The sequence below is a fragment of the Taurulus bubalis genome, assembly GCF_910589615.1.
Source record: "Taurulus bubalis genome assembly, chromosome: 2".
NCBI lineage: Eukaryota > Metazoa > Chordata > Actinopteri > Perciformes > Cottidae > Taurulus > Taurulus bubalis.
This window is the reverse complement of record NC_136590.1, coordinates 34,387,557-34,411,764: the sequence shown is the minus strand read 5'-3', so window position 1 is coordinate 34,411,764 and position 24,208 is coordinate 34,387,557. Positions and strand designations below refer to the sequence as shown.

The 24,208-nt window shown below is 41.6% G+C and overlaps 1 protein-coding gene across 1 annotated transcript in view; it reads right to left on the bottom strand.

The window, feature by feature from the left end:
- The window catches only part of ubl3a (ubiquitin-like 3a), a 32,791-nt gene extending 9,423 nt beyond the window's left edge, over nt 1-23,368 (bottom strand). The window contains exon 1 of the mRNA XM_079214134.1: nt 22,758-23,368. Coding sequence (XP_079070260.1) covers nt 22,758-22,784 — 27 coding nt within the window. The 5' untranslated portion in view covers nt 22,785-23,368. The remainder of the gene's footprint in view (nt 1-22,757) is intronic.
- Between the last annotated feature and the right edge of the window lie 840 nt (nt 23,369-24,208).

The following is a 24,208-nucleotide window of genomic DNA, read 5'->3' as shown; positions in this document are numbered from 1 at the left end:
ACAGGAAAATAAACTCTTTTGATATGTCAAATAGCCTCATTTTGAGTCTGACATATTTAATACAATATTATAAATAGTTGTTTTCTTTGTGTGAGATAGTGTGATACAGAAGGCAAGGGCTCGTAATCTTGCTGTGGTTGTGAGTGTGTGTGTATCATCGTGTTGAGGGTAGTGCGGTGCTGCAATCAGTTTTTTTAGGTACTCACTCAAATTTCATTTGTTTGATTTTTTTCCTTCAGAAATAAGTCACATTATATGCAGAGGGCTCTGTACTTTGGATCAAATGGGACGTAGTTCTGCTTCAAAACAAAAAAAGTGACGGTTCGATTATTGTTATAAAACAACTTTGATAGAACTTCAAAGAGACCTCAACAGATATTTACCTTACTTCAGAAGATACCGATAAATGTATGACGATTTAAATCTTCACTTTAGAAACATGCCGGTGAGGCCATATCCACGTTTTTGTACCAATTATAATGTATTTTTGTGCGGTCATATCATACTAAACACTTTTCATGCACGTCATTTATTTTCAGATTGTTGGCTATCCAAATATAGCTTCAATATCAAGGCATATACTATATGTGCTCGGCACAAACATCTGCGTCACTGAAGTCAGCTAAGGGACGCAACAGACCGTTTTACTGCAGTAATGATCTAGAAATAAACAGTAGGACCTTGACCCAGCTGAAGTTTGTTTATTATTAACTTTACCATCTTTATAGGGCACTTATCTACGATGGCCTGTGTGTCATAGTTTGTTTTGACCTGCTTAACGAACAGCTTGTATTACACAACATGCACCATATGCAAAGCATTAGGTATCCGTTGTTTCCATTGACAAAGGTTGAACAAAGAACATTAAACAAATATATAAACTATGAAATAAAGTAAGACAACAAGTGAGGTATTCCTATGTGTGTGTACTGTGTACCTCAAGAAACCAAATACAGAGAGGAAGATTTTGTTTTTGAGAGAATTTTTTTTTGCTGTAAGAAAATAAAAAAGAAAGCTCCAGTTAGGCAATCTGACTGGTCACGATTTATTCCAGCAATGCCAAATATGCCTACAGTGATGCTCGGCCGGTTGCCATGCCAACACTTGTATTAACCAGGGAGCAAGTTAGTCATCTCTGCCGTTTCCTCCCGTTTTGCTGTCAATGTGCATGGACCCTACTGGTCTTTAGTGTCATGTCATGGACCTTGGTACTTTAGTTAAGGCTGAAGGAGCATCTTTCAGGTCATTACAATGTTCATTAATTATGATCTGTGTATATTTAATATATGCTCATTTGTACCAGCGGGCAATAATAATATCTCAGGAAAACATGATCAGCCTTCAATAGTTTCCTAAAAGACCAGAGCCTTTGACACGCACTGAGCTTTCTGCTTTTCTAATCCCTTGATTCATCTAAAGTTCAACCAAAGCAAATTGGCCTTCTTATCTTGCTCCATGACAGTGAAGGAAACAGATGGACATCAAAGTCAAAAATCCCCAATACTTGGAAAACTTGATATCATAATGACATAATTTCAGGAAAAGTTTGTGAATTCTTAGAGAAAATGAACAGTGTTTGCTGAAAGGCAAGCCGAGCTCACACTACAATACATTGCTCATCAAGCATTCACAGTCCAGATTTTGCAACAGACAAGACGAATCAGCATGAAATGGACTAAAAATGCCCATTAAGATTTCACATATTATCAATGTCTTGATTGTAGATCATTCATACAGATCCTTTTATAAGCTGTAGCTTCTGCTTTTGCCTCTACTTGGCTCAAGCATGAAATGTCCGCGTTAATTTGAGAGTGATTGAGTAGCATCATGTGTCTAACAAGCAAACAACTGGGCTTTTATTCAAAAGATATGATGCAGTGTTCTTGTGTCTGTTGCAAAATGCAAATAACCGTCGGCTGATGTTTCTGCTGCATTCATTCAAATATATCAGGCATGCCTGAATACAGTGGCCTCATCTCTGAGATCATATTCAAAACAATCCTTTGACTCTACTTATAACCAGGAATTAGACTTTATCCCCCGAGGCTGGGGGACGAGGGGCTGGATTCAAGAAATACAGACAGCAAAACCTGGAGCACAAAAGCCATAATGACATTAAAATAATACAGTGCGAAGCTGTATTCTGCTCAGCACGAAACAGCAGACAGAAATAGTGTGTAAACTACTTGAAGAACATAGTGAATCATTTAACAGCTAAGTAGCCTCACGAGTTCGTGGAGACCAAAAACAGAGATAAAAGATGAGTGGACTGAACTTAATTTCATCAGGTGGACTAAACACAACTCCAAATGAATGATAATGTTGCTATGCAGACATAGGCCCGCTATGCCTATGGTGTCAATGGTGTGTTCACAATTGGGTTTAGCTGCCCCATGTGGCCCAAAATATCTGCCATAACAAGTGCAATGCCTGTTCAGCAGAAACATAATAATGAGCTTAATTTAGGTGGTAACTCTGAAGCCACACATGTGATCCTGCATGTCTAAGATCAGTTCCCAGTAGAGTTTCCATTTATTTAGTGTATAGAGTGAGAAGCCTGTTCACTGGACATAATACACAGACCTTCCTCCTGTTGGACTCCACTAAGGCCATTAATCATTAAAGAGAGGATGTACTGTAAAAGGGAGCGTAAAGGCCGACACCACATACCTCTATGCGATGCACTTTCTGGTTCATCATGCTAACTTCCTGTGGCAGAGGCGGCTAATGGCTGCATTACAGCTTTATTAGTGTTGTTAAATTAAGGCTTTTTTCCTTCAGTACACGATCAAATATCCTGTGGTCGTTTAATTGCCCAAAGAAAAGAAACTCTCCACTTTCGGCTCCTGTGCAAAGACCAAAAACACATAATCTATGCTATAATTATTTTGGAAAACTCATTGGGCATTGAGGATTTTTGTATCTCAGGGTCTTCTTTTTCCGACTTTTAACTCTGACCCTCAAAGTGTTGGGCATAATCATCATTATCCCACCGCTGCAGTTAAAGCTCTGGGTTTTGGATCCGGGAGAAAATGAGCGACAAAACCCCCTTCAGTTGCTCTCACAACTATCAGTCATACGTCTCATTACACAGTTGCCCCATCATACCTCATCTCTCTCTCCAAGCCCTCTTCCTTTTGTACTGTCATTCAAAAAGAACCATCCTTTGAAAAGCTGACGTCCTCATCACAACCATGAAACCACTCTGCTCCTTGTTTCCCTCCCTCTCCTTCCCGTCACCAGCGTGATAGGCAGTTTCCTGCGCTCCAGCCGGTACTGTGCCTGACAGCTCCCTGCTCTATGTCCTCTCTCTTCATCATTCCCTTCTCCCCGTTTACAAACCGATAACCCTTTAATCCATCAGCTGCTTCTCCTCGTTCGAGAAACAGGTAGAGCTCCCTTTCATGCTGTCATCTCCCCTCTTGGTTTCTTCTCTGAAAACTCGCTTAACTCGCACACACACCCAGGCTACATTCCTCCCTCCTGACAGACGCCAGGTATGTGCCTTTGATCACACGCTCTTCCTATCGCTTCCTCTCTGTGATCAGAGCTTTCACAAAGAGGTTGACGCAGGTTTACCTTGCATGGCTGCCTCCTGACTCTCCCTCAACTCTTTGTCTTGCTTCCACGCTTTTCAAAATGGCTATTCAACACCCCAGGGACAAAGGAATTAATGCCAAATGTGAGCCGAAACTGAAGTTAATTACTGTACAGTGTACACACACACACACACACACACACACACACACACACACACACACACACACACACACACACACACACACACACACACACAGTTATTTCTTACTAGCATTGCAATTCTACTATGAGAGTTGAAGCTAATCTTTCGGTCCGTGGTTGTTGGTGAAGATTGATGCTCTCACATCTATCTCTTATCTAACTCTCGGCAAGAAAGTGAATCAAAAGAAAATGTATTTCCAAAATGACAAATGATTCCTTGAACATAAAACGCATGTGGTTTTAGCATCTGAAACAGTGTCAGTGGATTCATTAATGAAATTGTTGAAGACCCAATGGTGATCCTGTTTGAAGCCAGACTAAACAGGCCTGACTGTTTGAAGAGATGATCATCTGAGGTCATACCAGTCGTCTACGCCCCAAGTTCCTCATTCCACTGTTCTGCTACACACAGGCATGCCAACTGATGCATGTGCACACATTTAATGCTTTCATAAAACACAAATAGCCCATGAGACAATCTCTTTTCTCTAATCTCTATTTTGTATTTCCACTATTTAGCTCTTAACAAGTTATCAGTGATCACACTTTACAGTACAGTATTATATATGCATCTAAACTTGTTTGGCACTCTTAAGCATTATTTGATCATATTTTTACGAATGGCAGTCAGAAAGGACAGCAAAGTAGGGATTTCATTGTGCCATGCAACTTGTTCTTCTGTGCAAATAAGAATAACGTTTTCTGTCGTATCACCTCAGAAATGTAAATGTTGAGTTCACAAAAATCCCCATAGCTCCTATAGCAGGTTCAAGATCTTTCTCTTTGGTGTGAAGCCGTACACCACTAGCCACCATTTTTCAAGACGCGCACACACACATACTGCCATCTTGGCTCTTCCCTTTCTCTGTAAGGTGAACGTCTTTTCCTCATCTTTACAAAGCCAACACGAAGAGTAAAGACAACATAACGAGAAGAGGATGTAAACGTAGTAAAGTGAGACAGAACTTCACTTAGCAGTTTTACTTGATTAACTTCCACTGACAGCCCTCAGCTAGAGTGGGCTGCGCTCTCCTCATCTCATCAGGGAGAACAACACTCTCATTAATACTTTCAGAGTGAGAAAGAAAATACTAAACACAGAGTGACGTGAATTTAAAAAAAAAAAGACAAACAGAGATTCACAGAGTCCTGTATCAAGCATCACCTCCAAAGTGCTGATGCTGTACAGACGCCATGATAGTGATGACGAGGTCTGAGGCTATAGGAGGACAGAGGAAACGCTGACATTTTTGGAGGCCTGCCCGCGGGACTGAGGAAGGAAATGAGAGAGGGAACTCACAGAGGATTCAAAGAGGGAACAACGAAGGTCAGAGGGACGCGGCGAGAAGAGGAAGCGTGAATGTAAAATCCACTTTGTTCCTTTGGTCATCCACAAACTATTTGTTGTTTTACATTCGCACACATTTGCTAACATATGAGCAATAAACACAGACACACGTGCACACTGAAAATGCCTGCTGAGGCTCTGCTTTTGAAGCTGTGGGACGAGACGTGAAATTGCTCTCGTATGCTTCAATCGATTTTCCTCAGATCCCTCCGTCAGCGTCTAGACTGTTTGTCCCCTTCTCCTAAACACAAGGTAAGACATAAGATATAGAGAATGGTATATACGTGATTTAAAAAGAAGCATAAGTATAACGGACTGGAGTCGATCCGTGATCCGTACAGATCCCCCTCACGGTTTGACACTCATGTGAGCCGTAATTTAACCATCATAGTGTGAAATTATGTTTTACTGCTGATCGTTAAAATATGCCATCTGGATCTTTTCATGAATGCTTTCTAGTCACAGAGCCCTGATAACTCTCCATTGAGAACAACATATATGTGTTTAAATCAGCTGGAGGAGAGCTAGTTTTGTTAGCAGCACTGGAGCTAACAGCTAACATACAGGCACATTATGAAGAATTCATGCTTGATTCAGTCAAAATGTGTGTTGTGCGAAAATATATTTTAACGCTATCATGATGTGTTCAAATGTAATCTTGTAAAATGTTGTTTTAGGCAAGAGGTTTATCAAATAAATGCAAGGGAATATTTTCACAGTAATATCAAATAGATGTTAGAAAGAGAATTATGACCTGGCTAACTTCCTAAATCAAGCTCTACGAGCTCTACAATACATAATTATGTATCACATGATACATGATTTTGTAATCAATAAAAACACAATCTTTTAATCTCAAACCAGTTTAATTGTGTATTTTATGCAAATTACCACAATTGATGCAAATTACCACTATAGATGACTATATAAAAGGATAACAAATATCATTTTTGACGGAGCCTCGTCTACCAGCTGCTGTAACGTAACAAAACAACTAAAATGAATATCAGCCAATAATGAGCATCGGCAACACCCTGCTTCTGCACATACAAACTGTGTCAAAGTAAAGTTAAGCAACAGCTATTTTCAAACTTTTCTTGAGACAGTTGGGTCCATAACTCATAGGTCACTTTTGTGTGTATCAAACCGACTGCAACACTCTGGTTAAACAGCACAATGGTGAGTTACACGATGTCCTCGGTCTCCAAAATGTGCCTTTCTCTCATCTATGAATAGTTACATCAGGTCTGTGTGGCAAATGGAGCTGATTGTTGGCTGGGAAGCAGAGAGAAAGACTGAACTACAATAACCTGTTCATTCAGCAAAAAAGGTTGATAAGACAATTATTCCAAAGTAAATGTTTATACAAAACCCTTTTGGAAGACCAATTGCTTAAATCACCTTTCTTTCCCATTCTGACATTCAGTTTGGAGTTCAGGAGATTGTCTTGACCATAACAAAAGCAAGGGCTTGATTTAATAAAACATTTAGGAGTAAAATTTAGGAGTAAATTTCATTTTGGCTTTCTTCAGCATGGTGTATTCAGCTTTGCATGCCATGGCAACTTCTTTCTTGTTCTTTGTTTCAAGTAAAATATTAAAAAGCACAATAAAATACAGTTGAACAGGAAAGCTGTGACTGAAAGAAAACATGTAAGCTGATAGCAATGGAGTTTTAAATCTGTATTAAGCGTCATTTAAATTCAGCCCTGGATTATGTTTTCAATCAAACCATTAGAATTTTGAGTTCATTTTGGTGCAGTTGTTTTACAAATTAAACATTAATTGTCCAGCATGCTCTGCTAAATTATGTCTGGGGGAAAACACAGCTACCAGCAGAGACACAAACCCAAAGGACAACAAGCCACGTGTCGGCGTGATGCTGGTGGGAAGGGACCACACAGAGGGTTGATGATCCCTGATGATGGCTGTGATGAAAGGACCTCCTGTCCTCTACCTCCTTCCATTTGCTCTGCAGCAGCCCTGTCTGCCCGCTCCCCTCACCCTTACTCTCCCTTACTTCCGTCACAGTGTGCCTCACCAATGTCACTTCCTCCCCCGTGTTTTCTCGACCCCCCAGTAAGCGAAAGCCCTAGAGTCAAGTAAAGCATCCCAATGCTGTTCTCTCCCTCCCAAGAGAACCAGATACTATGTGGTGACCTCTGTCTCCCCCCTCCCCTCCCTATTCTGTGTCTACATCCCTTCCCAATCCTCTTTCCTAGGTGGTCTCCCCGGTGTGTGTAGCTGATGCCCTGCAGCTAGGATTAACTTGATTAGTAACCCTTCAGGTTGTGCTTTCTTAGCCCTTTTCCATGTTGTTCAAGTGCATCCAACATCAAGCATCAAGGCTCAGATTATTGAAATATATTTGGAAACATTAATTGATTTCATGCAATGATACATTCGCAGCTGGCCCCCCATACAATTTAGAAATACATCTTGTAAAACAAAAGTGCTGTAATGCTGAAATGTGCAGTCGTTGATCAAAATCTGTTTCCAGAGAACAATTTTGATAGTTGATTAATTAGTCTCACAATGCGAGAATGTGTTGCTTTTTATATATATATATATATATTTATATATATATATATATATATATATATATATATATATATATATATATAAACATTTTCAAACAAAATCCATTATTCAAGGTGAACGGTTGGCCCGTAAATACAAATCTGAATCTTAAATCCTGACAAGTTGTTTTTCTAGATGGTTTTCACCCCATTGACAAAGCACATTTCTGCAGAAATTGCGGTTCCCAAACTCATTCCCTTTCTATTACTATCTTTGTCCGTGTCCTCAGATATGATAAAGGCTTAGCAGACATGGAAGAAACTGATGTAACATGGGAGAGAGAGAGAGAGAATGGAGAGAGAGAGCATCAACATCAGAGTAGAAAGGAGAAAAGGCTGGAAAACAGCAGTTACATCCACAACGCTGCATTTTCTTTTTTCTCCCCCAGAAAACAGAACTACCCTGCAGTCACAACTCACGTGATGCCATGTGTGTGTAGCAGGGGAAATGTGTGTCTACATGCGAGTGTGTGTGTCTGTGTGAGAGAAAGGCACACAGATAGAGACTGCTGGCAAGCTAAAATGCCCTCTGTGCTGGAATTTACCAGATGGCACAGGACAGAAACAACCAGAGGTTTTACTACTCTCCGCGCACGCGCGCACACGCACACGCACACGCACACACATCATTGTCAAGGCCTATTCAGGAACGAAGAAGCAGACAGTGACAGGAATAGATGCAAGTGTAGTAAGTAACATTTAAACATCAAATGTATTAGATGTATTGTACTGTAGATAGCTGTATATTGTAGAAATATAAAGCACTAAATAATAATATTAATGATAATATGATAATATAGTGGGAGGGCACAATGCAATCCTGCATTGCATCATATAGTGTGATCTAATGCAACAGTCCCAAAATAAATAATATGTGAAATGAATTGAATTCATTATCACACTGACTGTCTGAGTGTTTGCAGTATGTAAGACATGCATCTATAGGGGTTTCCTTTTTCATTGTTGTCTTGTTAGAGATCTGAGCCCCTTGTTATGTTTGTCTTGTGCACAACAGGAAAAGGCAGCCTCAGTGGGAAGCAGTGGAGGTAACCGCTTAAACAAGCAACAACAGGAAGGCACGGGGAAGCGAGGACGAGAAGGGTGGCGGCTGGGGACCCAATCAAGATCTTTGACGAACCTTGTTCCACACCAAGGCAGAAAAATATATATAATACAGATGACATAGCCAGCCAAGGGGTGGTGTTTAAGAGATGTTGTGAAGCCTGTAAAGTAATAATAATGAAGATGTTTACAGCCATGGTAGACCGTATTATTACTCCTCATATATCCACCCGAGTTCACAAAAACCAAAAAAAGAGTGTTTGCAGACGTAGCTTAAAAGGTCAAGACCACATTGAGAATGAAGCACACTTTGGCTTCACAGATAATGCCCTGTTTATTCAACACTGTGACATTTAGATTACAAATTAAACGGGACTACTGTACCTGCCATCTCTGAGCCTTAATGGTTCTAGTGAGCCTTAAACAGCGCTGCACTATGAACTGTAACTGTACCACGACCACCTGACTGAGCTATTCTGTGCCAAGCTAAATGGAAGTCAGCCCAACTTAGCTAACACGTGCCAGCCTTACTGGGGAACAAACATTCCAGCTTTCAAACCCACGAGCATGTACAGAACGTAAGAGACAGTGAACGCTGCCGTTGCGTTGGTAACCGTATGTTTAGCCAAATGATCTCTGGCACAGAGAAGCCGCTTCACAGAAATGTGTAATTAAGCTAAACAATAGGGTCGATATCTGATGTCCTCTTTTGTGAGTCATAGTTCTGCTGGTTCCCTAAAGATAAACCACTGCTTCCTCATTATAAGTAACCAAGAACAAAAAGGAGATTCAAAGTATTCAATCATTCCAGAGCCAAGGTCCAATGCTTCATTAATGCTAGTTCATTCAGATCACAGACACACACAAAACCCCGCTGGGATCATTAGAGATATTCAGTCAGAGTGCTTCATAGCATCCAACATGCAAAGACACATTTGTGTAAGACAGCATGAAGGCCAAATATGCCCTCTCTCTATCATTCTCACACACACACAAAAATAAAATGCAAAAAAATAAAAACCTACATCTCCTATTGGTACCTCTGACATCATGACGTTTCAGCAACAAGCCAAAACATTGCCTGCCAATTGTGTTGGCACTTGCCATTACAGCTCACAAGTTAAAATATGCACGCGGTACACATTTAATGCACCGTCACATCTTGTTCAACATAAACTTGACAATCTTTCAGCATTAGGATCAGAAACACTTCCCAGTGTACAGCAAATAAACAGGAGTTTGTCTTCGTAAGTGAAGTCCAAGGGCACCAAAAGTAGTATATTTCTTCTGAAGTTGCTGAAAAGGATTTAGAGTGGTGGACAAAAACAATAACTTTAGATACAATAACCATATGTAAAATTTGCAGGATTACTGTCGTCTGTTCACAAACCCCTGAAAGTTTAAATACTAAAACTGGCTCATGCTATTAGCTGAGGAGTATGGCTCTAGTTTAGTTCGTGCTTGGTGTATGTGACGCACGAGCGTCTGGAGGATGAACTCTGGAGATGGTTACCTCGCGACAAATAGTCAGTCTACAGGGTCGGGAGGCCCGAGGACGGCTATTTCATGAAGCGCTTTTCCACATTCACATTTGGAAATCTTGTCCTCGCGACCCATGACACGGCTCTCCTGGATGATGTAATGATCCTATAGGTTTATGTTATGGTCTTAAATTTGAATTATTCAAGCTGTGTTACTGAGGAATCAGGGTTTGTCCAATATGTTTGCAATAGTGGATGGCTCTAAATACTACAATCCCCATCAATTTGAATAATTGATTCCTCATTTCAGTGTTTTTCGCCAGCAAAATGCCAAACATGTTTTGGCTCTAGCTTCTCAAATGTCATGATTTGTTTTGTATGAAAACACATTTCAATATATTTAGGTTTTGGACAAACCTGAGGAGCTTTGACCAGCATTTTTTTTTTTTACTGACATTTAAAAGAATGAACTATTATTGAATGAACCACAAAAATAAACAGAATAATTGACTATGGACATAATCATAAGTTGCTAACTCTTATAGCTACAAGATATAAGACAGTCAAATATTCTGCATTGCTGATTAGGGTTCAACTACAAAAGCTTGTCAGACCATTTACATTTTGAAAGCATACAAAGGTAATTCTCTAATTAACAGCCACAACAGAGTAAAGGTCTGGGTTAAAGGCATAGATGTGAGGTCCAGAGGCCAGCTGATCCTGTTGGAACAGCCAGTCGATGAGGCTGACCTTTGGATGACTGCTCCGTGGCTAATGTCTGCCCTGTCTGAGACCCAAAGAGCCTCAACACTGCCCCTCTAATTCCCCCAGTACGCATTGTCCGTCTGACTGCACTGGCACAGGACATTTTAATATTGGGACAGATTTAAGGGCTGATTTAGAAATGGCAGTCTGTCCCAACATGTATCAGGAAGAGGGACAGTTTATTCTTGTTAGCTAGCGGCCCTGATGCACACACACACACACACACACACACACACACACACACACACACACACAGTCTGTGCTGGAAAAGGCGAAGCTTTAATATAAATGTCCCCTCAGCTGGAAATTGTTTCCAGTGCAGCTGAAAGGCTCCTTTTATTGAGCTAGTCAAACACCAGCCCTCCCCATCCCTGATTTCTCCTTCACACACTTGCACTCTATTTCTACTCAACATTTAGACCCACAAGCAAACACAGTGTTTTCACTTGAGAGCCTTTGTTTTCCATCTATTTAGATTATATGTAGGAAAATGACAGCGTGTGGAAAGACCCCATCCTGAAACATCACTTGAATGACAATAGCAACAAAAGATTGTATCAAGATGCCCGAGTTTGGCTGGTGAACAACTGAAATCATTACAGTGTGTGTGCACTGAGAACACAGATCTTCCATTCTTAACGTATTATCCAAAATGGGAACGCATAACCCAGGAACTCCCTGTCTCCATTAATTAGTCACTTTAGTTCACATTACTTACATGTCTTAGTAGAATATTTGATGAGGCACACAACTGTCTCAGTTGATATGAGAAATGCAAATGAGCAAAAGGTTAAACACACTGTACGTTTAGAGACTGAGAACTTCCGTAAAATGAGCTTGTGTTCGGCCGCTCACTCTGCGACCCTTTCTCAACACATGTTTATCTTCCTCATTTCTGTTTCTCAATTCAAGCAGCACACAGCACCCGATGACTATCACTTCTTCAGTATGAGGAAGCAGTAACTCATCTTCTCCTTTTTCCTTTAACACAAAAGTTGTTGCTCATTGGGTTTAACTTAAAGAGTCAGGAGCATAGCTTACACGGAGGACACTGGGCCATGTCTTTGGTCTGGTTTCTGAGTTTGGTTTTAAAGGGCGGAGAAGTGGCGGAAGAGTTAACAGTCTACATTTATACCTCAACTACACTTTGTTTGTCAGGAAGCTGAACTCTCTCCCCACCATCCCACTCCCTCCTCTTTTAGACTCTTATGTCTGAATGCTGCTAAGATTCCATGTGTGACTGCTGCTACAATACAGACCGATAGTTTTCTTAATATATATGTTGTCTGTGTTCTTTTTTTTAATCTATTTTCACTTTATTATTATTATTATCTGTATTCACTATATGTTGGACAGGAGAGGAACGTACTTTCAAATCTTTTGTATGTTTGCACAAATGTACATTCAAAATGACTGACTTTGTTTAAAGCAAAAAGACAATTGCATTTTTCTCCCAGAATTGTATCCCTGCAATTCCGGAGAAGGCTTTCAGCAGCATCATCGTCAGAGAATTTCCCTCACTTTTTGGTGATGAGTAAGACTAACAGAGATAGAACACAGAGGTAACCGGTATGAGGGACCAAGTGGCACAGTGGCACAGTGCCACAATGCCATCATGCGTAAAACAATGACCTTTAAAGCGCCACTCCAGTTTGTTTAATGGGTGTTACTCCACTGGCAAAGCCAACAGCAAACACGTCACACTGAACAGGAAGAAGCGGTTGTGCTTCAGGTGGTATCTTGCTGGGTTTTGCTGCATGCAAATGTGCACATGGATAAACAAAATATGCACAGAAACTGTGGAGTACAGAATCTAGTCAGCACTTTGTCATATTAGTGCTCGCACTCACACCCACTCTTCTGCGTCAGGCTCTGACTGTGACAGCGTGCATACAATCTGAAGAGTGTCCTCACTTTTCTTCTATCCTGAGGTGTCGGGCATGCACAGTAGAGAAGCACCCAATGATCAGGAATGAGTTATTAGAGCTGTGAATTTGGTGCTCATTAGATCGCCATTTCTGCTTCTGGGATATTAATGTTCAAGGGCATGAGGACCTGCAGCATACAACAAGTGCCTATTCATGGTCGAGAGAGATCAGGACCGGAATCAATGGGGTAGACCAGAAGTTTTCTCTTGAACCAGGACCTCGGCAGCCCCAAAAACAGTGAAGTAGTTCAAGACATTACTCAGCTTGAGCAAAGCCATACCTGCCAACACTGACTGCTGAAAAGAGGGGGATTTTCCAGCAGAATAAGCCCTTATCCCAACACACACACACACTGACTTGTCTTCTTAGAAACCCTCCGAGTTACTCACAGAACTATTCAGTCTTCTAGCTGGGCGGATCAGAAATAGAAACCAACAACAAAGGAGATAGGTCGCACTTACAGACCTTGTGGGTGAAATCTAATAGGTGTAGCTTTATCCTAAAGATTTAATCTTGGTGGTTATTATAGTTTGCTTTGTGAAATGTTGCTCTAGTCGGGATGGGAATCTCTGGGCAGCTCACGATTCAATTCCGATTCAGAGGGCTGCAATGCGATGATAAAACGATTCATCTTAACGCATCAAAATGTTTTATTAAAAAAACAGATTATGTTATGTATATACAGTATTAACTTCCTTTATCTTCTATTAATTCACGAGAAGAGATGCATTAACTGTCATTTTTAAGCATTGCAAAGAGAACCAACAAATAAAGAAATTAAATTGGGCCTGTAGCAGCATCCTTGTAGTAAAAACACAGAATGCAGCAGGTTCTGACATAACAAGCTGTTCTTATTCACAAATTAATAAAATAGACTTCTCTTCAAACGAATCCCCCTGTTGTAGGAACTAAGCATTAAAGTCTCGTACAAAAATAAAGCTTTCTGGAATATGTGATTCGCTACGCCCTCTCAGAGTTCCCATCCAACCTGCTTTCCTCAGTGACTCCGTGACTTAAGTTTGGGTTTGGTTTGGTTGCCGAGTATCGCTGTGTCCGGAAAAACGTAGAGGAACATTGTATCTTAGTTCCAAAGTGTGCAACATAGGCACATTGCATTCTCCTTCGTGATTCGCTACACCCTCTCAGAGTTGGGTGGAAGAAAAAGCAAAATGCCTTCATACTTTGGCTTTTATGCCAGGGCGTGTGAGATTAATTGTTTTTTAATTAACTGAGGTAGATGGGTCGTAGGTGCGGCCATTCAGGACTCATGCCATCTAACCAGGAAACAAACATGTCGGTCCCTTATGCTACGTTCACACCAAACGTTTACCGCGGCAGTTTACTCGCTCGACAATAAAAGAGTGTTCACACCGAAGGGGGAGTGGTTTATCTCCGTTGCCTCTCCATGAAAAGAGCTTTACTTGTTGTGGAAGTCCCAAAAATGTCGGAACATGAAACGCCCTCATGTTTGGGTTCATAACACCATCCGTAGCCGCACACAGCTCGGTGAATTTCACCGACTCCTCCAGGAACCACAGTCTCCCTGGCTTATCTCTGTAAAACGGATACCGCTTCCGCCATGAAAATAACTACTAGTTCTGCTTTAAACTTGTTGTGTAAATTCCACATACGTCGGAACATCAAACTCCATGGTGTCTGGGTTCATAATATTATCCGTAGTCCCACAACAGTGTCTAAATGAAGCCGCTACCAGCGCTACTTCAGGTGGAGCAGCAGCAGTTTGATTCAGCAATGGCAGGACGGCGGTGGTGACGGGCAGAGCCTCTCAGCGCTGATTGGCTGACGCAACGATGACTCACACGATTTTTCCGTGATTGGGAAATTTCACCCTGGCACGAATTTGCGCCGCGTCCTTCGCTCTGTTTGACCCGCGTCAAACGTTCTGTTTGCGCCGCCTCAAACACGTCTATCGCGCCCCCCCGTGAAAAAGACGCGTCTTCGCAACCTATTACCTATTGTGCATTGACTTTGCATGTAATCTGGTCGCGCAAAAAATTCGCACCGCGTTTGGTGTGAACACAGCATTAGACATGACTGTGTAATAACTACACATAGGGGTTAGGGTGTCTTTTAAAACATTTAGGTCTCGACAGAATTACCACGAAATATTATCCATCTTCATTTCGAAAATATAATTTGTTATCTGGCGACATGAAAATAATAAGAACACGGTCCTGATCGTGTCTGACTCTTGAACCTTTGGTGCCTTCTAAACTACTACTGAGCCACGAAGTGAAGAGAATGTCAAAAAGTGCTGATCGTGCAAGATTCACAATAACAAAACCTGAACTTGAGCAAATGAAGGATAATATATAGTAGCCTTGCAATATATTAATATAACTACAATATATTCTCGCTCTGACACCGGCTGCCTTTTCTTCTTGCATCATTAGACCCACCAAATGAAATGCGTAGTTGCAAAGGAAACACCCCCCTATGGGGAGCTGCTTGCAGTAACGTTACTGTGACAGAAGGAAACGCAGCAATGGTGATTAGTAGTGATCTATTTACTAATGAGAATCTTACACGATTAGTACTTTGCCAAGTGACTTTGCTAACATTTATGGCCAGAACAGTAAAAGTGACCAGATTAGGCTCGATCCACACACACAGTACAGGAGCATCGTTCTACTATGATGACAACTCAAACGTAGGAGAATACACGGCATGTTAATGCACTGTGCAGTTTCTGAAAATCAAAGATTCATAGCTGTCAAGTTTCCAGAAAGGTATATTGATTGCCTCCTGTACATTATATATTTCTGACATTCTCCACCACCATAAGAAATATGGGCCCCATTGGGGAAACAAGCATCTACAGAGCATATTATCATGAATAAGTGATCTGCGACATGAAAGATGGAACAAGCCACAGCAGGAGTGTTGACAGGCAGGTACAGTAGTAGTCATTATTCATGGAGGACATCATATGGATGCACGTGCACAGACACATGCCACAATGAAGAATACACAGACAAACACAATGCAAATAAACAGTTACATAAGCAACCAATGGACGAGAGGTTCTCAATGTGCTTCCTGTTGCTGTTGTAGACCTGCATACAATTGAATTGATGGTACAAAATAACAGAAGGCTGCCGGACATAGACATCGACAAAATGTGAATGCTTGATAATACCAGCAACTGTCAATACAAATATTAAATGTAAATTATTATTTACCAACTCAGTGTACAGTAATACCATTAACAACCGGGCATTTACGTGATTCGTTTTAAGCAGAATAGATAGTTTAGCTGCAGCATTACACAATCTGTCAGCATTTCACCTCAGAAATCAAGTATCTGATGATATGGTTTCTCTGGATGGCATCGCTCTGGCATCTACCACCACCGTAAGGAATCTCTGAGTTATTTTTGACCAGGACCTGTCCTTTGGCTCCCACGTGAAACAGATCTCAAGGACCGCCTTTTTTCACCTACGGAACATTTCAAAGATCTGGCACATCCTGTCTCAACGCAATGCAGAAACATTGATCCACGCATTTGTTACCTCAAGACTGGATTACTGTAACTCCGTTTTATCAGGCTGCCCTGGTAAATCCCTTGGATCTCTCCAACTGATCCAGAATGCTGCAGCTCGTGTACTAACGAGGACGCGGAAGAGAGATCACATTACTCCTGTACTAGCTGCTCTCCACTGGCTTCCTGTAAGATCGAGAATCATATTTAAAATCCTTCTCCTTACCTACAAAGCCTTAATTGGTGATGCACCATCATATCTTAAGGACCTTATAGTGCCATATTACCCCAGAGGAGCATTACGCTCACTGAATGCAGGGTTACTTGTGGTTCCCAGAGTGTTAAAAAGTAGGTTGGGGGCTAGAGCTTTCAGTTATCGGGCTCCTCTTCTGTGGAATCAGCTTCCACTTTCAGTTCGGGGGGCAGGCACGGTCACCTCATTTAAGAGTAGACTTAAGACTTTCCTCTTTGATGGCGCTTATAGTTAGGGCTGTTTCAGGCTTATAGTTAGGGCTGGCTCAGGTTTGCCCTGGTCCAGCCCCTAAATATGCTGCTATAGGCCTAGACTGCTGGGGGACATTTTAGGATACACTGAGCTACTCCTTTCCTTCTCTTCCTCTTTTTGCTCCTCCTCTCCTCCTCTTCACCTCTTCTTTCTCTCCTTCTGGATAAATGATTGTCTCTTCAATGCATATTACTAACTCTACTTTCTTTTTCCATGGATTCGTGGCTGCCTGGAACCAGGGGGAGGACCCCGGTCCTCCCCCTGCCATGGCCCTGCTTTCTCCTCCCATTGCCCCTGGGATGCCCCTCCTCTCTACCTCCTTCTGCTTAATGGGTCATGGCTATCTGGATCATGGACCATGTATACTACTCATTATATGAATCATTTCTGTCACATTCATTGAATGTGCTGTAACTCCGTTACGTTATTCATTCTGGCCACATGACATCTATTGCTTCTGTCCATCCGGGGAGAGGGATCCTCCTCTGTTGCTCTCCCTCAGGTTTCTTCCACTTTTTTTCCCTGTGAAAGGGTTTTACTATCTTTTTGGGGGAGTTTTTCCTGATCCGATGTGAGGTCCCGGGACAGGGATGTCATGTGTACAGATTGTAAAGCCCTCCGAGGCAAACTTGTATTTGTGATGTTGGGCTATACAAAATAAACTGAATTGAATTGAATTTCAACTCTGAGTCATCAGTTTCCTGATATGCTTGAAATTAATGCAAAATCCAGCACAATCACACATCTTCAGAACTGCCGTCAGAACTTTCCATTGCGCTCAGAACCCTACATGTGACAATGTCACAGTCGATACATCAAGACCTGCACCCGGGCAGGGTGATGTAATCCTGATCTGTGACTCAGACTTGCGACACATGGCATCTGCAACTGCGCACATATTCCCTGACATGTTTCATCCAACAGTCAGGATTCAATAGTGTTCTTTCTCCCACTGAATGTGTCAATCAAAGCCCTGTTAGCAGCTCCTGCCCGAGGCTGAAGGCCCGCCTGCCGACCTCTCTCCGTCTCTAGCTACCCGATGTCATAAGTGCTGAGCTAAACTGGAGTTGGAAAGAGGGAAAGGGTGTGCTGTTTTCAGCAGCTAGGATCCCCCCATTGTTCTTTCATACGCAACCGACACACCGCTGACCTCCGACCCCAACCTTTGCCTCCTTTGTGTGTGTGTGTATGTGTGTGTGTGTGTGTGTGTGTGTATCCCCAAGGGGACTCTGACAATGTGGGAATGAACTATAGACTGCTTTCAAAGCACCATCATTATAATTAGCCACACACAGAGTAGCAGAGGTAGGTTTCAGCTACATACTGGTAAAATAACACAAAAATACACTATTCTGAGTAGATGTTTCATTTATAAATAGAAATGTTGATACATTTATAGTAGCATCGCTGGTTACAGCTTCTCTAATGGGAATTCTTGTTGGTTTCTTTTCGCCTTTTACAATACTAAACGGAATATCTTGGGGTTTTCACTATTTGTCAAGACATTTGAAAAACATCGCCTTGAGCTTTACAATTTTTACTATTTTCTGTTATGACATGATATGATATGATATGATATGTTATAACATGACTAAATGATTATCTAGATTTCTTTCTCTCTTTTTTTTATCATTAGTCACAGCCCTAAATAACAAACCTACAAAATCAAGTTAGTTTCGTCGTACTAACATTATTAAGAATATTTCCATCAAAGGACACCAGCAGCATTTCCCGACTAACAGTTGACCCGTAGACCTCGTGTGGTGCAGGAGCTGCTTGACTAAATGAATGAGTGAGGAGGTGAGTAAAAGTGATCAATCGTTTGGGATGCTTTGGTTCCTTCTCAGTCAAGAGTTTATGATCCGACACACTTGTCAATAAGACCTGATGGTGTGCAAGAACATTCAAATACAATTTCACCTGACATTTGAAGGGTTAATTCGCTCTGCCGTCCCTCATGGTCTGGGTGAGTATTAGAGCTGTGATTGCCATCTCCAACACAGATTAACACATACTCACCACTGCACAAATGACAGGGTGTTTGAGTACTACCCGCAGAGTGTGTACTGGACTGTGTACGTGTGTAAACAGTGTGTATTTCTTCATATCAGTATCAGATGTATGCCTGTAAAACTTAAGTAAACACTTAAACAGGAGAAGTCATGTTGTTACCACTTTGGGCTTTGGCTTCATTAATGGTTCAGTTATTAACTTGTGTTTTAAACATCATTTATAAAGAACAGATTCTGACAAGTTCTTGTTTCTGAAGACAGAAAAATTAAATATGACTTTAGAAAACTTGTCGTAAATTTCCAAAGATCTTCAAATTACTTGTTTTGTCAAAAAATACAAATATATTTATTTTATTCACTTTTGAGAAGCTGGAAACCATTTAATGTGTGGCAATACTACTTTGAAATAGTTGCAAGTAATCAATTAATTAATTGGACTAACAACTATTACGTTGTTCATTCTGTACACATGACATCTATTGTACTTCTGTCCATCCGGGGAGAGGGATCCTCCTCTGTTGCTCTCCCGAAGGTTACTACTCTTTTTCTCCCTGTTAAAGGTTTTTTTGGGAGAGTTTTTCCTGAACCGATGCAAGGTCCCGGGACAGAGGATGTTTCTATGATTGTAAAGCCCTTTGAGGCAAAAATTTTAATTTTGGATTTTGGGCTATACAAAAGAAATTGAATTGAATAATTTCAGTTGATTCTCAACCAAGTTCTTCTTATTAATGTAATATAACAAGTAACTAACGTATTAAACACCATAGATACAGCGGCGATAGATACACCTGATGAACTTTCATGCACTTCCCTCTCTATGTGTGCGTGTCTACATTTGACTCTCCCCGTCTCGCTCCGCTGGGATGTATCGAAAGCGCTAATGTTTGAAATTCACTCTCTGCTCCGTGGGACTCTCAAGTCTTTTTCTGGAGTGTATTTATTCGTCGGGTCTTATCTGAACAGAGGTGCTTTATTCTTCTCCTGCTTCTGTACTGCTCTCTTGTCAGCTTGTTGTTGCACACATAGCTGCAGTGCACCCCGGCCCAACCCTTCCACATGCTCACGCGGGCATCCAGACTTCACATCAAAGCGTCCCACTGTTGCCATGGGAACCATTTCAGCCCTGTCAGCACTTCTGTGGTCCACCCGGAGCGAGGCAATTAGCCCCCTCCCCATCCTTCACTCTTCCTGTCCCTCCACCCCTCCTCCTTTTCAGGACAGGAAAAAAATAATCCCATCCTCCATTCTCAAGAGGCATGACTATTCCTTCTCCTTTTCTTTCTCTCAGATTCATTCACCCACAATGTTGGCACCAGCAATCTCCTCTCCTCCTACCCTACACAGTCTTTATACGTGTGTCTGTGTCTGTCTGTGTGTGTGTGTGTGTGTGTGTGTGTGTGTGTGTGTGTGTGTGTGTGTGTGTGTGTGTGTGTGTGTGTGTGTGTGTGTGTGTGTGTGTGTGTGTGTGTGTGTGTGTGTGTGTGTGTGTAAACACTTGCTCATTCCCCAGACTAAGTGAGGGTTGATGGGGAAAACGAAGAGTGCATCTGCTGCTGATTTCCACAACATAGTATGAGTTAAATGCATATTTCCTCGGGGAAGGAGCTAGTTTGATGCATAGATTGAACGAAGCCACAAAAGGAAGCTATGCTTTGAAGATTTTCACTGGCAGTAATCCTGAAACGTCTTCCTTGTGTGCAGAGTTTGACCTTTATGTTTCTTCTGCAGGCATGTTGATAACATGAGCCTGAAGACAGCATCTCTGGCAGGAATATAAAAAAAACATATAAAACAATGCTTGGGAGTTGGCAGTTGGAAATATTATTACTTTACCATTGAACTTTATGCCCGACACTGACGATAAATGATGCGATAATAATGTGATACTATCCCCCACAGGGATATTCTCACAGCAAAAGGCTGAGCTATAACCCAGCTGGCAGGGAATCAGTGTGTTGCTTAAAGACACTTCAGCAGCGGAGCTGGAGGCGTCTATCAAAGTTGTCTGAATGATAATCCTATAATATACAAGAAAAACACCACAAGGACCATAAACTGACCCATAACACTGCGACTAAAGGTCATAATACGAAGCCTCGCACACACACACACAGATAGTGATGTTACAAAAGACCTTCTATAAACGTTTTTATTTTTTATTTAGCTACCAGTCATAAGAGGTCAGGGGATGAACGATTCAACTCATGATTATGTTCACGGACATTTTTTGTGATGTGCTGCTCTGGACCACATACTGTATAAGTAGAGGCCGGCTCACCTTTAACTTCTACACAGTATTATCCCAACAACATAATGGACCTGCTGTTCAGGGGATCATCGACTTGGACGCAGGAGTACAGGCACAGCTGGGGTAGCTGATCTCTGCGTAGAGGGGCACATTACGTGGTTTATCCTTTCTATACATAGACCTGGAACTATTCTTAGAGCGCACCAGCAGCAAAGATGACAGACAGAGGGGAAATATCACGTCTAAGACTGGGTGAGCCAAATTAAACTCATTTTACACGTCTTTAAATTTGTGGAATAGCTTACCCACGAGCTGCTGACATAAATCTTTATGATGGGAGCTCATAACACACACCAGTCAGTAAGCTAAAATACGTTATAAAAGGATGGTGTCCAGAGAGGGTGGGGGGGTAAGCTGATAAAGTCACCTGATGGTGACCGCAGACTTAAAGTCATAGTTTAGCCTCCTTTAAAAGCACCACTACATCAGTGGGTGTGACATAATGGGGTTGTAGTAAGCAATGCAATTACCGGGCATGTGCACTTCAGACCAGCAAAAGAGCAGCTCGCCTTCTGCTCAACGGCTTTCCTGCCTGGCTTTCTGTGATGCTGGAGGTTCACTAAAGTGTTGTAATCCACCGCAATGAGCATCAGGGTACACACTTTATTTCTGATTGCTGATATTATTGTCCATTACTTTTCCAATTACTCAGTTAGTCCATAAATTACTTGAAAATACTGACAGACGCCCATCACAATTTCTCAAAAGCTCATGTTGACATCTTCAAAGTGTGTGTTTTGTTGGCCAACAGTCTGAAACTAAATGTGTTCAATATAAAGTTCATATAAAACAGAGAAATCAGGAAATCCCCACATTTCAAAAGCTGGAACCAGCTATTATGTGCTTGATAAATGGCGACTCAGTGGTCAACACTGACCATAAATCTCCCCATTCAACTTATTAATATATAATATCTCCGTTTCACCTCTAATGAACACCAAGTCTACATTAATTTAGTCAGACTTCCATCAACATTCTGATGCAAGTCAGTGGAAACATTCAAATCTCACCGGGAATTAAATGTCTGGTGTCAAGGTGACGTGACACTCAGGCTTTAATGCGGATTTGGTGTTCACCAATAGATTACAGAACACAAATATGTGTCAGTAGTGTGCAAAACGAGTTTCATACTGGGGAGAAATCAATGGGAGCCAATGGCTACCTGGAACTATAGGAAAAACCTGCTGTACATACATACATACATACATATATTACATTGTATGTGCAGCAAAGTATAAAAGGCATACACAAGTTTAAGTTAAGGAGATAAAACGTGTAACCACTGATAATAATAATAATAATAAAGTTGAACTGCCAGTTTCCTTTCCAAGTTTCACTGTAGAGCCACAAACCCAACTTTGAAACCCACTACGATGTTATTTATAGTTCATAATCAAAATTTCATACTGGGTCTAGACAACGATGCTGTCCAATAAAACAAATAAACCCATTAGCAGCTTGAAGAACTCGCTCGACCCCCTGCAGGAAATGCATGGATGTAAATGGTTACGGGTGAAATTCTCTCACCATGTCCGCCGGGGTGCTGCCCGTCATCGTGAAGGTTCTCCCGATCCTCGGAGGGGTTCTCACAGAGTCAACACAGGAGCCAAGGAGCCAAAAGATCTCAAACAAACGTCGTTGGTGAGGCTTCGGAGCAGGAACGTAATCCCGGTGACTCGCTGTCTCTCTCCACAGGCGCAGAAGTGAGGGAGGACGGGATGTGTCGCGACGCTTCTTCCTCTCTATTGCGCAACCATTCCGTGGATCATTCCCCACACTAATTGGGACTTTCGCAGGTGAGGTTAATGCTAGCGGGACACGCTGTCGACCCCGAGGGCCTCCTCCGACCCTGCAAACATCAACAGTATCCTGCTTTAGAAAAGGTGCCTACGCCATGCGAAAAAGCCAACACTGCTGGCACATCCGGACACGGATCTTTTTTTCTCTCTTGGTGGAAAAAGAACAAAAAAATATCCGCAAGGTTAACGGTGGCCGTCCTCTGGTGAACTTAAACACGTCCTCGGGTTGGTACAGGACACGCGTCACGCGGCGAGGTCTGTCGGTTCTTTCGTTGAAGACGGGAGTTTGTTGTGATTGTTGCGGACCTAATGTTCCAGACTGCGTTGCTGTACCTCTACGACCCGTTCAGCTGTCAGCCTGCCTCTCCAAACTAACGTCAATGCAGCAATGGAAACACACATGGGACTTCCGGGTGTGCATTCATAAAATAAAACCGCTGATCTTTCTTGTGCAGTATGCCCATTTTTTTTTTTTTTTTTACTTGAGGGTGATTATATTACTTTATTACAAGGAACATTAGGAAAGGCAGGGCAAGTTTATTCGTGGGGGCACACAAATGGAAGGGGTTTAAGGTTGGGTAAAATGGGGTTGCATTCACCCAACTCTAAATCCTCAAAAGTAAAATATTTATCAGCTGTTGGATTCTTCAGATGATAACACATGTGTGGTTCCCATGTGACTGATGTGACCTCACAGTGGTGGAGGAAGTATTCGGATCATTTGTTTAAATGAAAGTAGCGATACCTCTCTATGAATAAACTGGTTTGCTCACTCTCATAATTAATCCTCTTCTGTCCTGCAGGCCTCAGTCATGTGAGGACTGCAGTGTTATCTTGTGTGCACCTTACAACACAGATTTAACCTGGTTTTCACACTCCCAGCCTATTCAATATTTGGTTATAACTTTAATTCAATTGCTTTTGTTGAATAAATACATTTTTTTAAACCATTGACACGTGGGTCTTCCATGTTTGGCATGGCTCAAGAACCAGGTTGGGACAACATTACAAGTAAAAGTCCTAATCCAAAATTGTAATTACATAAGTATAGGTATAGAAATAAAGTATGAAAAGTTTAAGCGTGCATAGTCACCCAGTCAGTGTCACATTATCATATTATGTAATCATTATTATTGATGTATTAACATGCAAATTGTATTTAAAGTTGGAGTTGGTCCA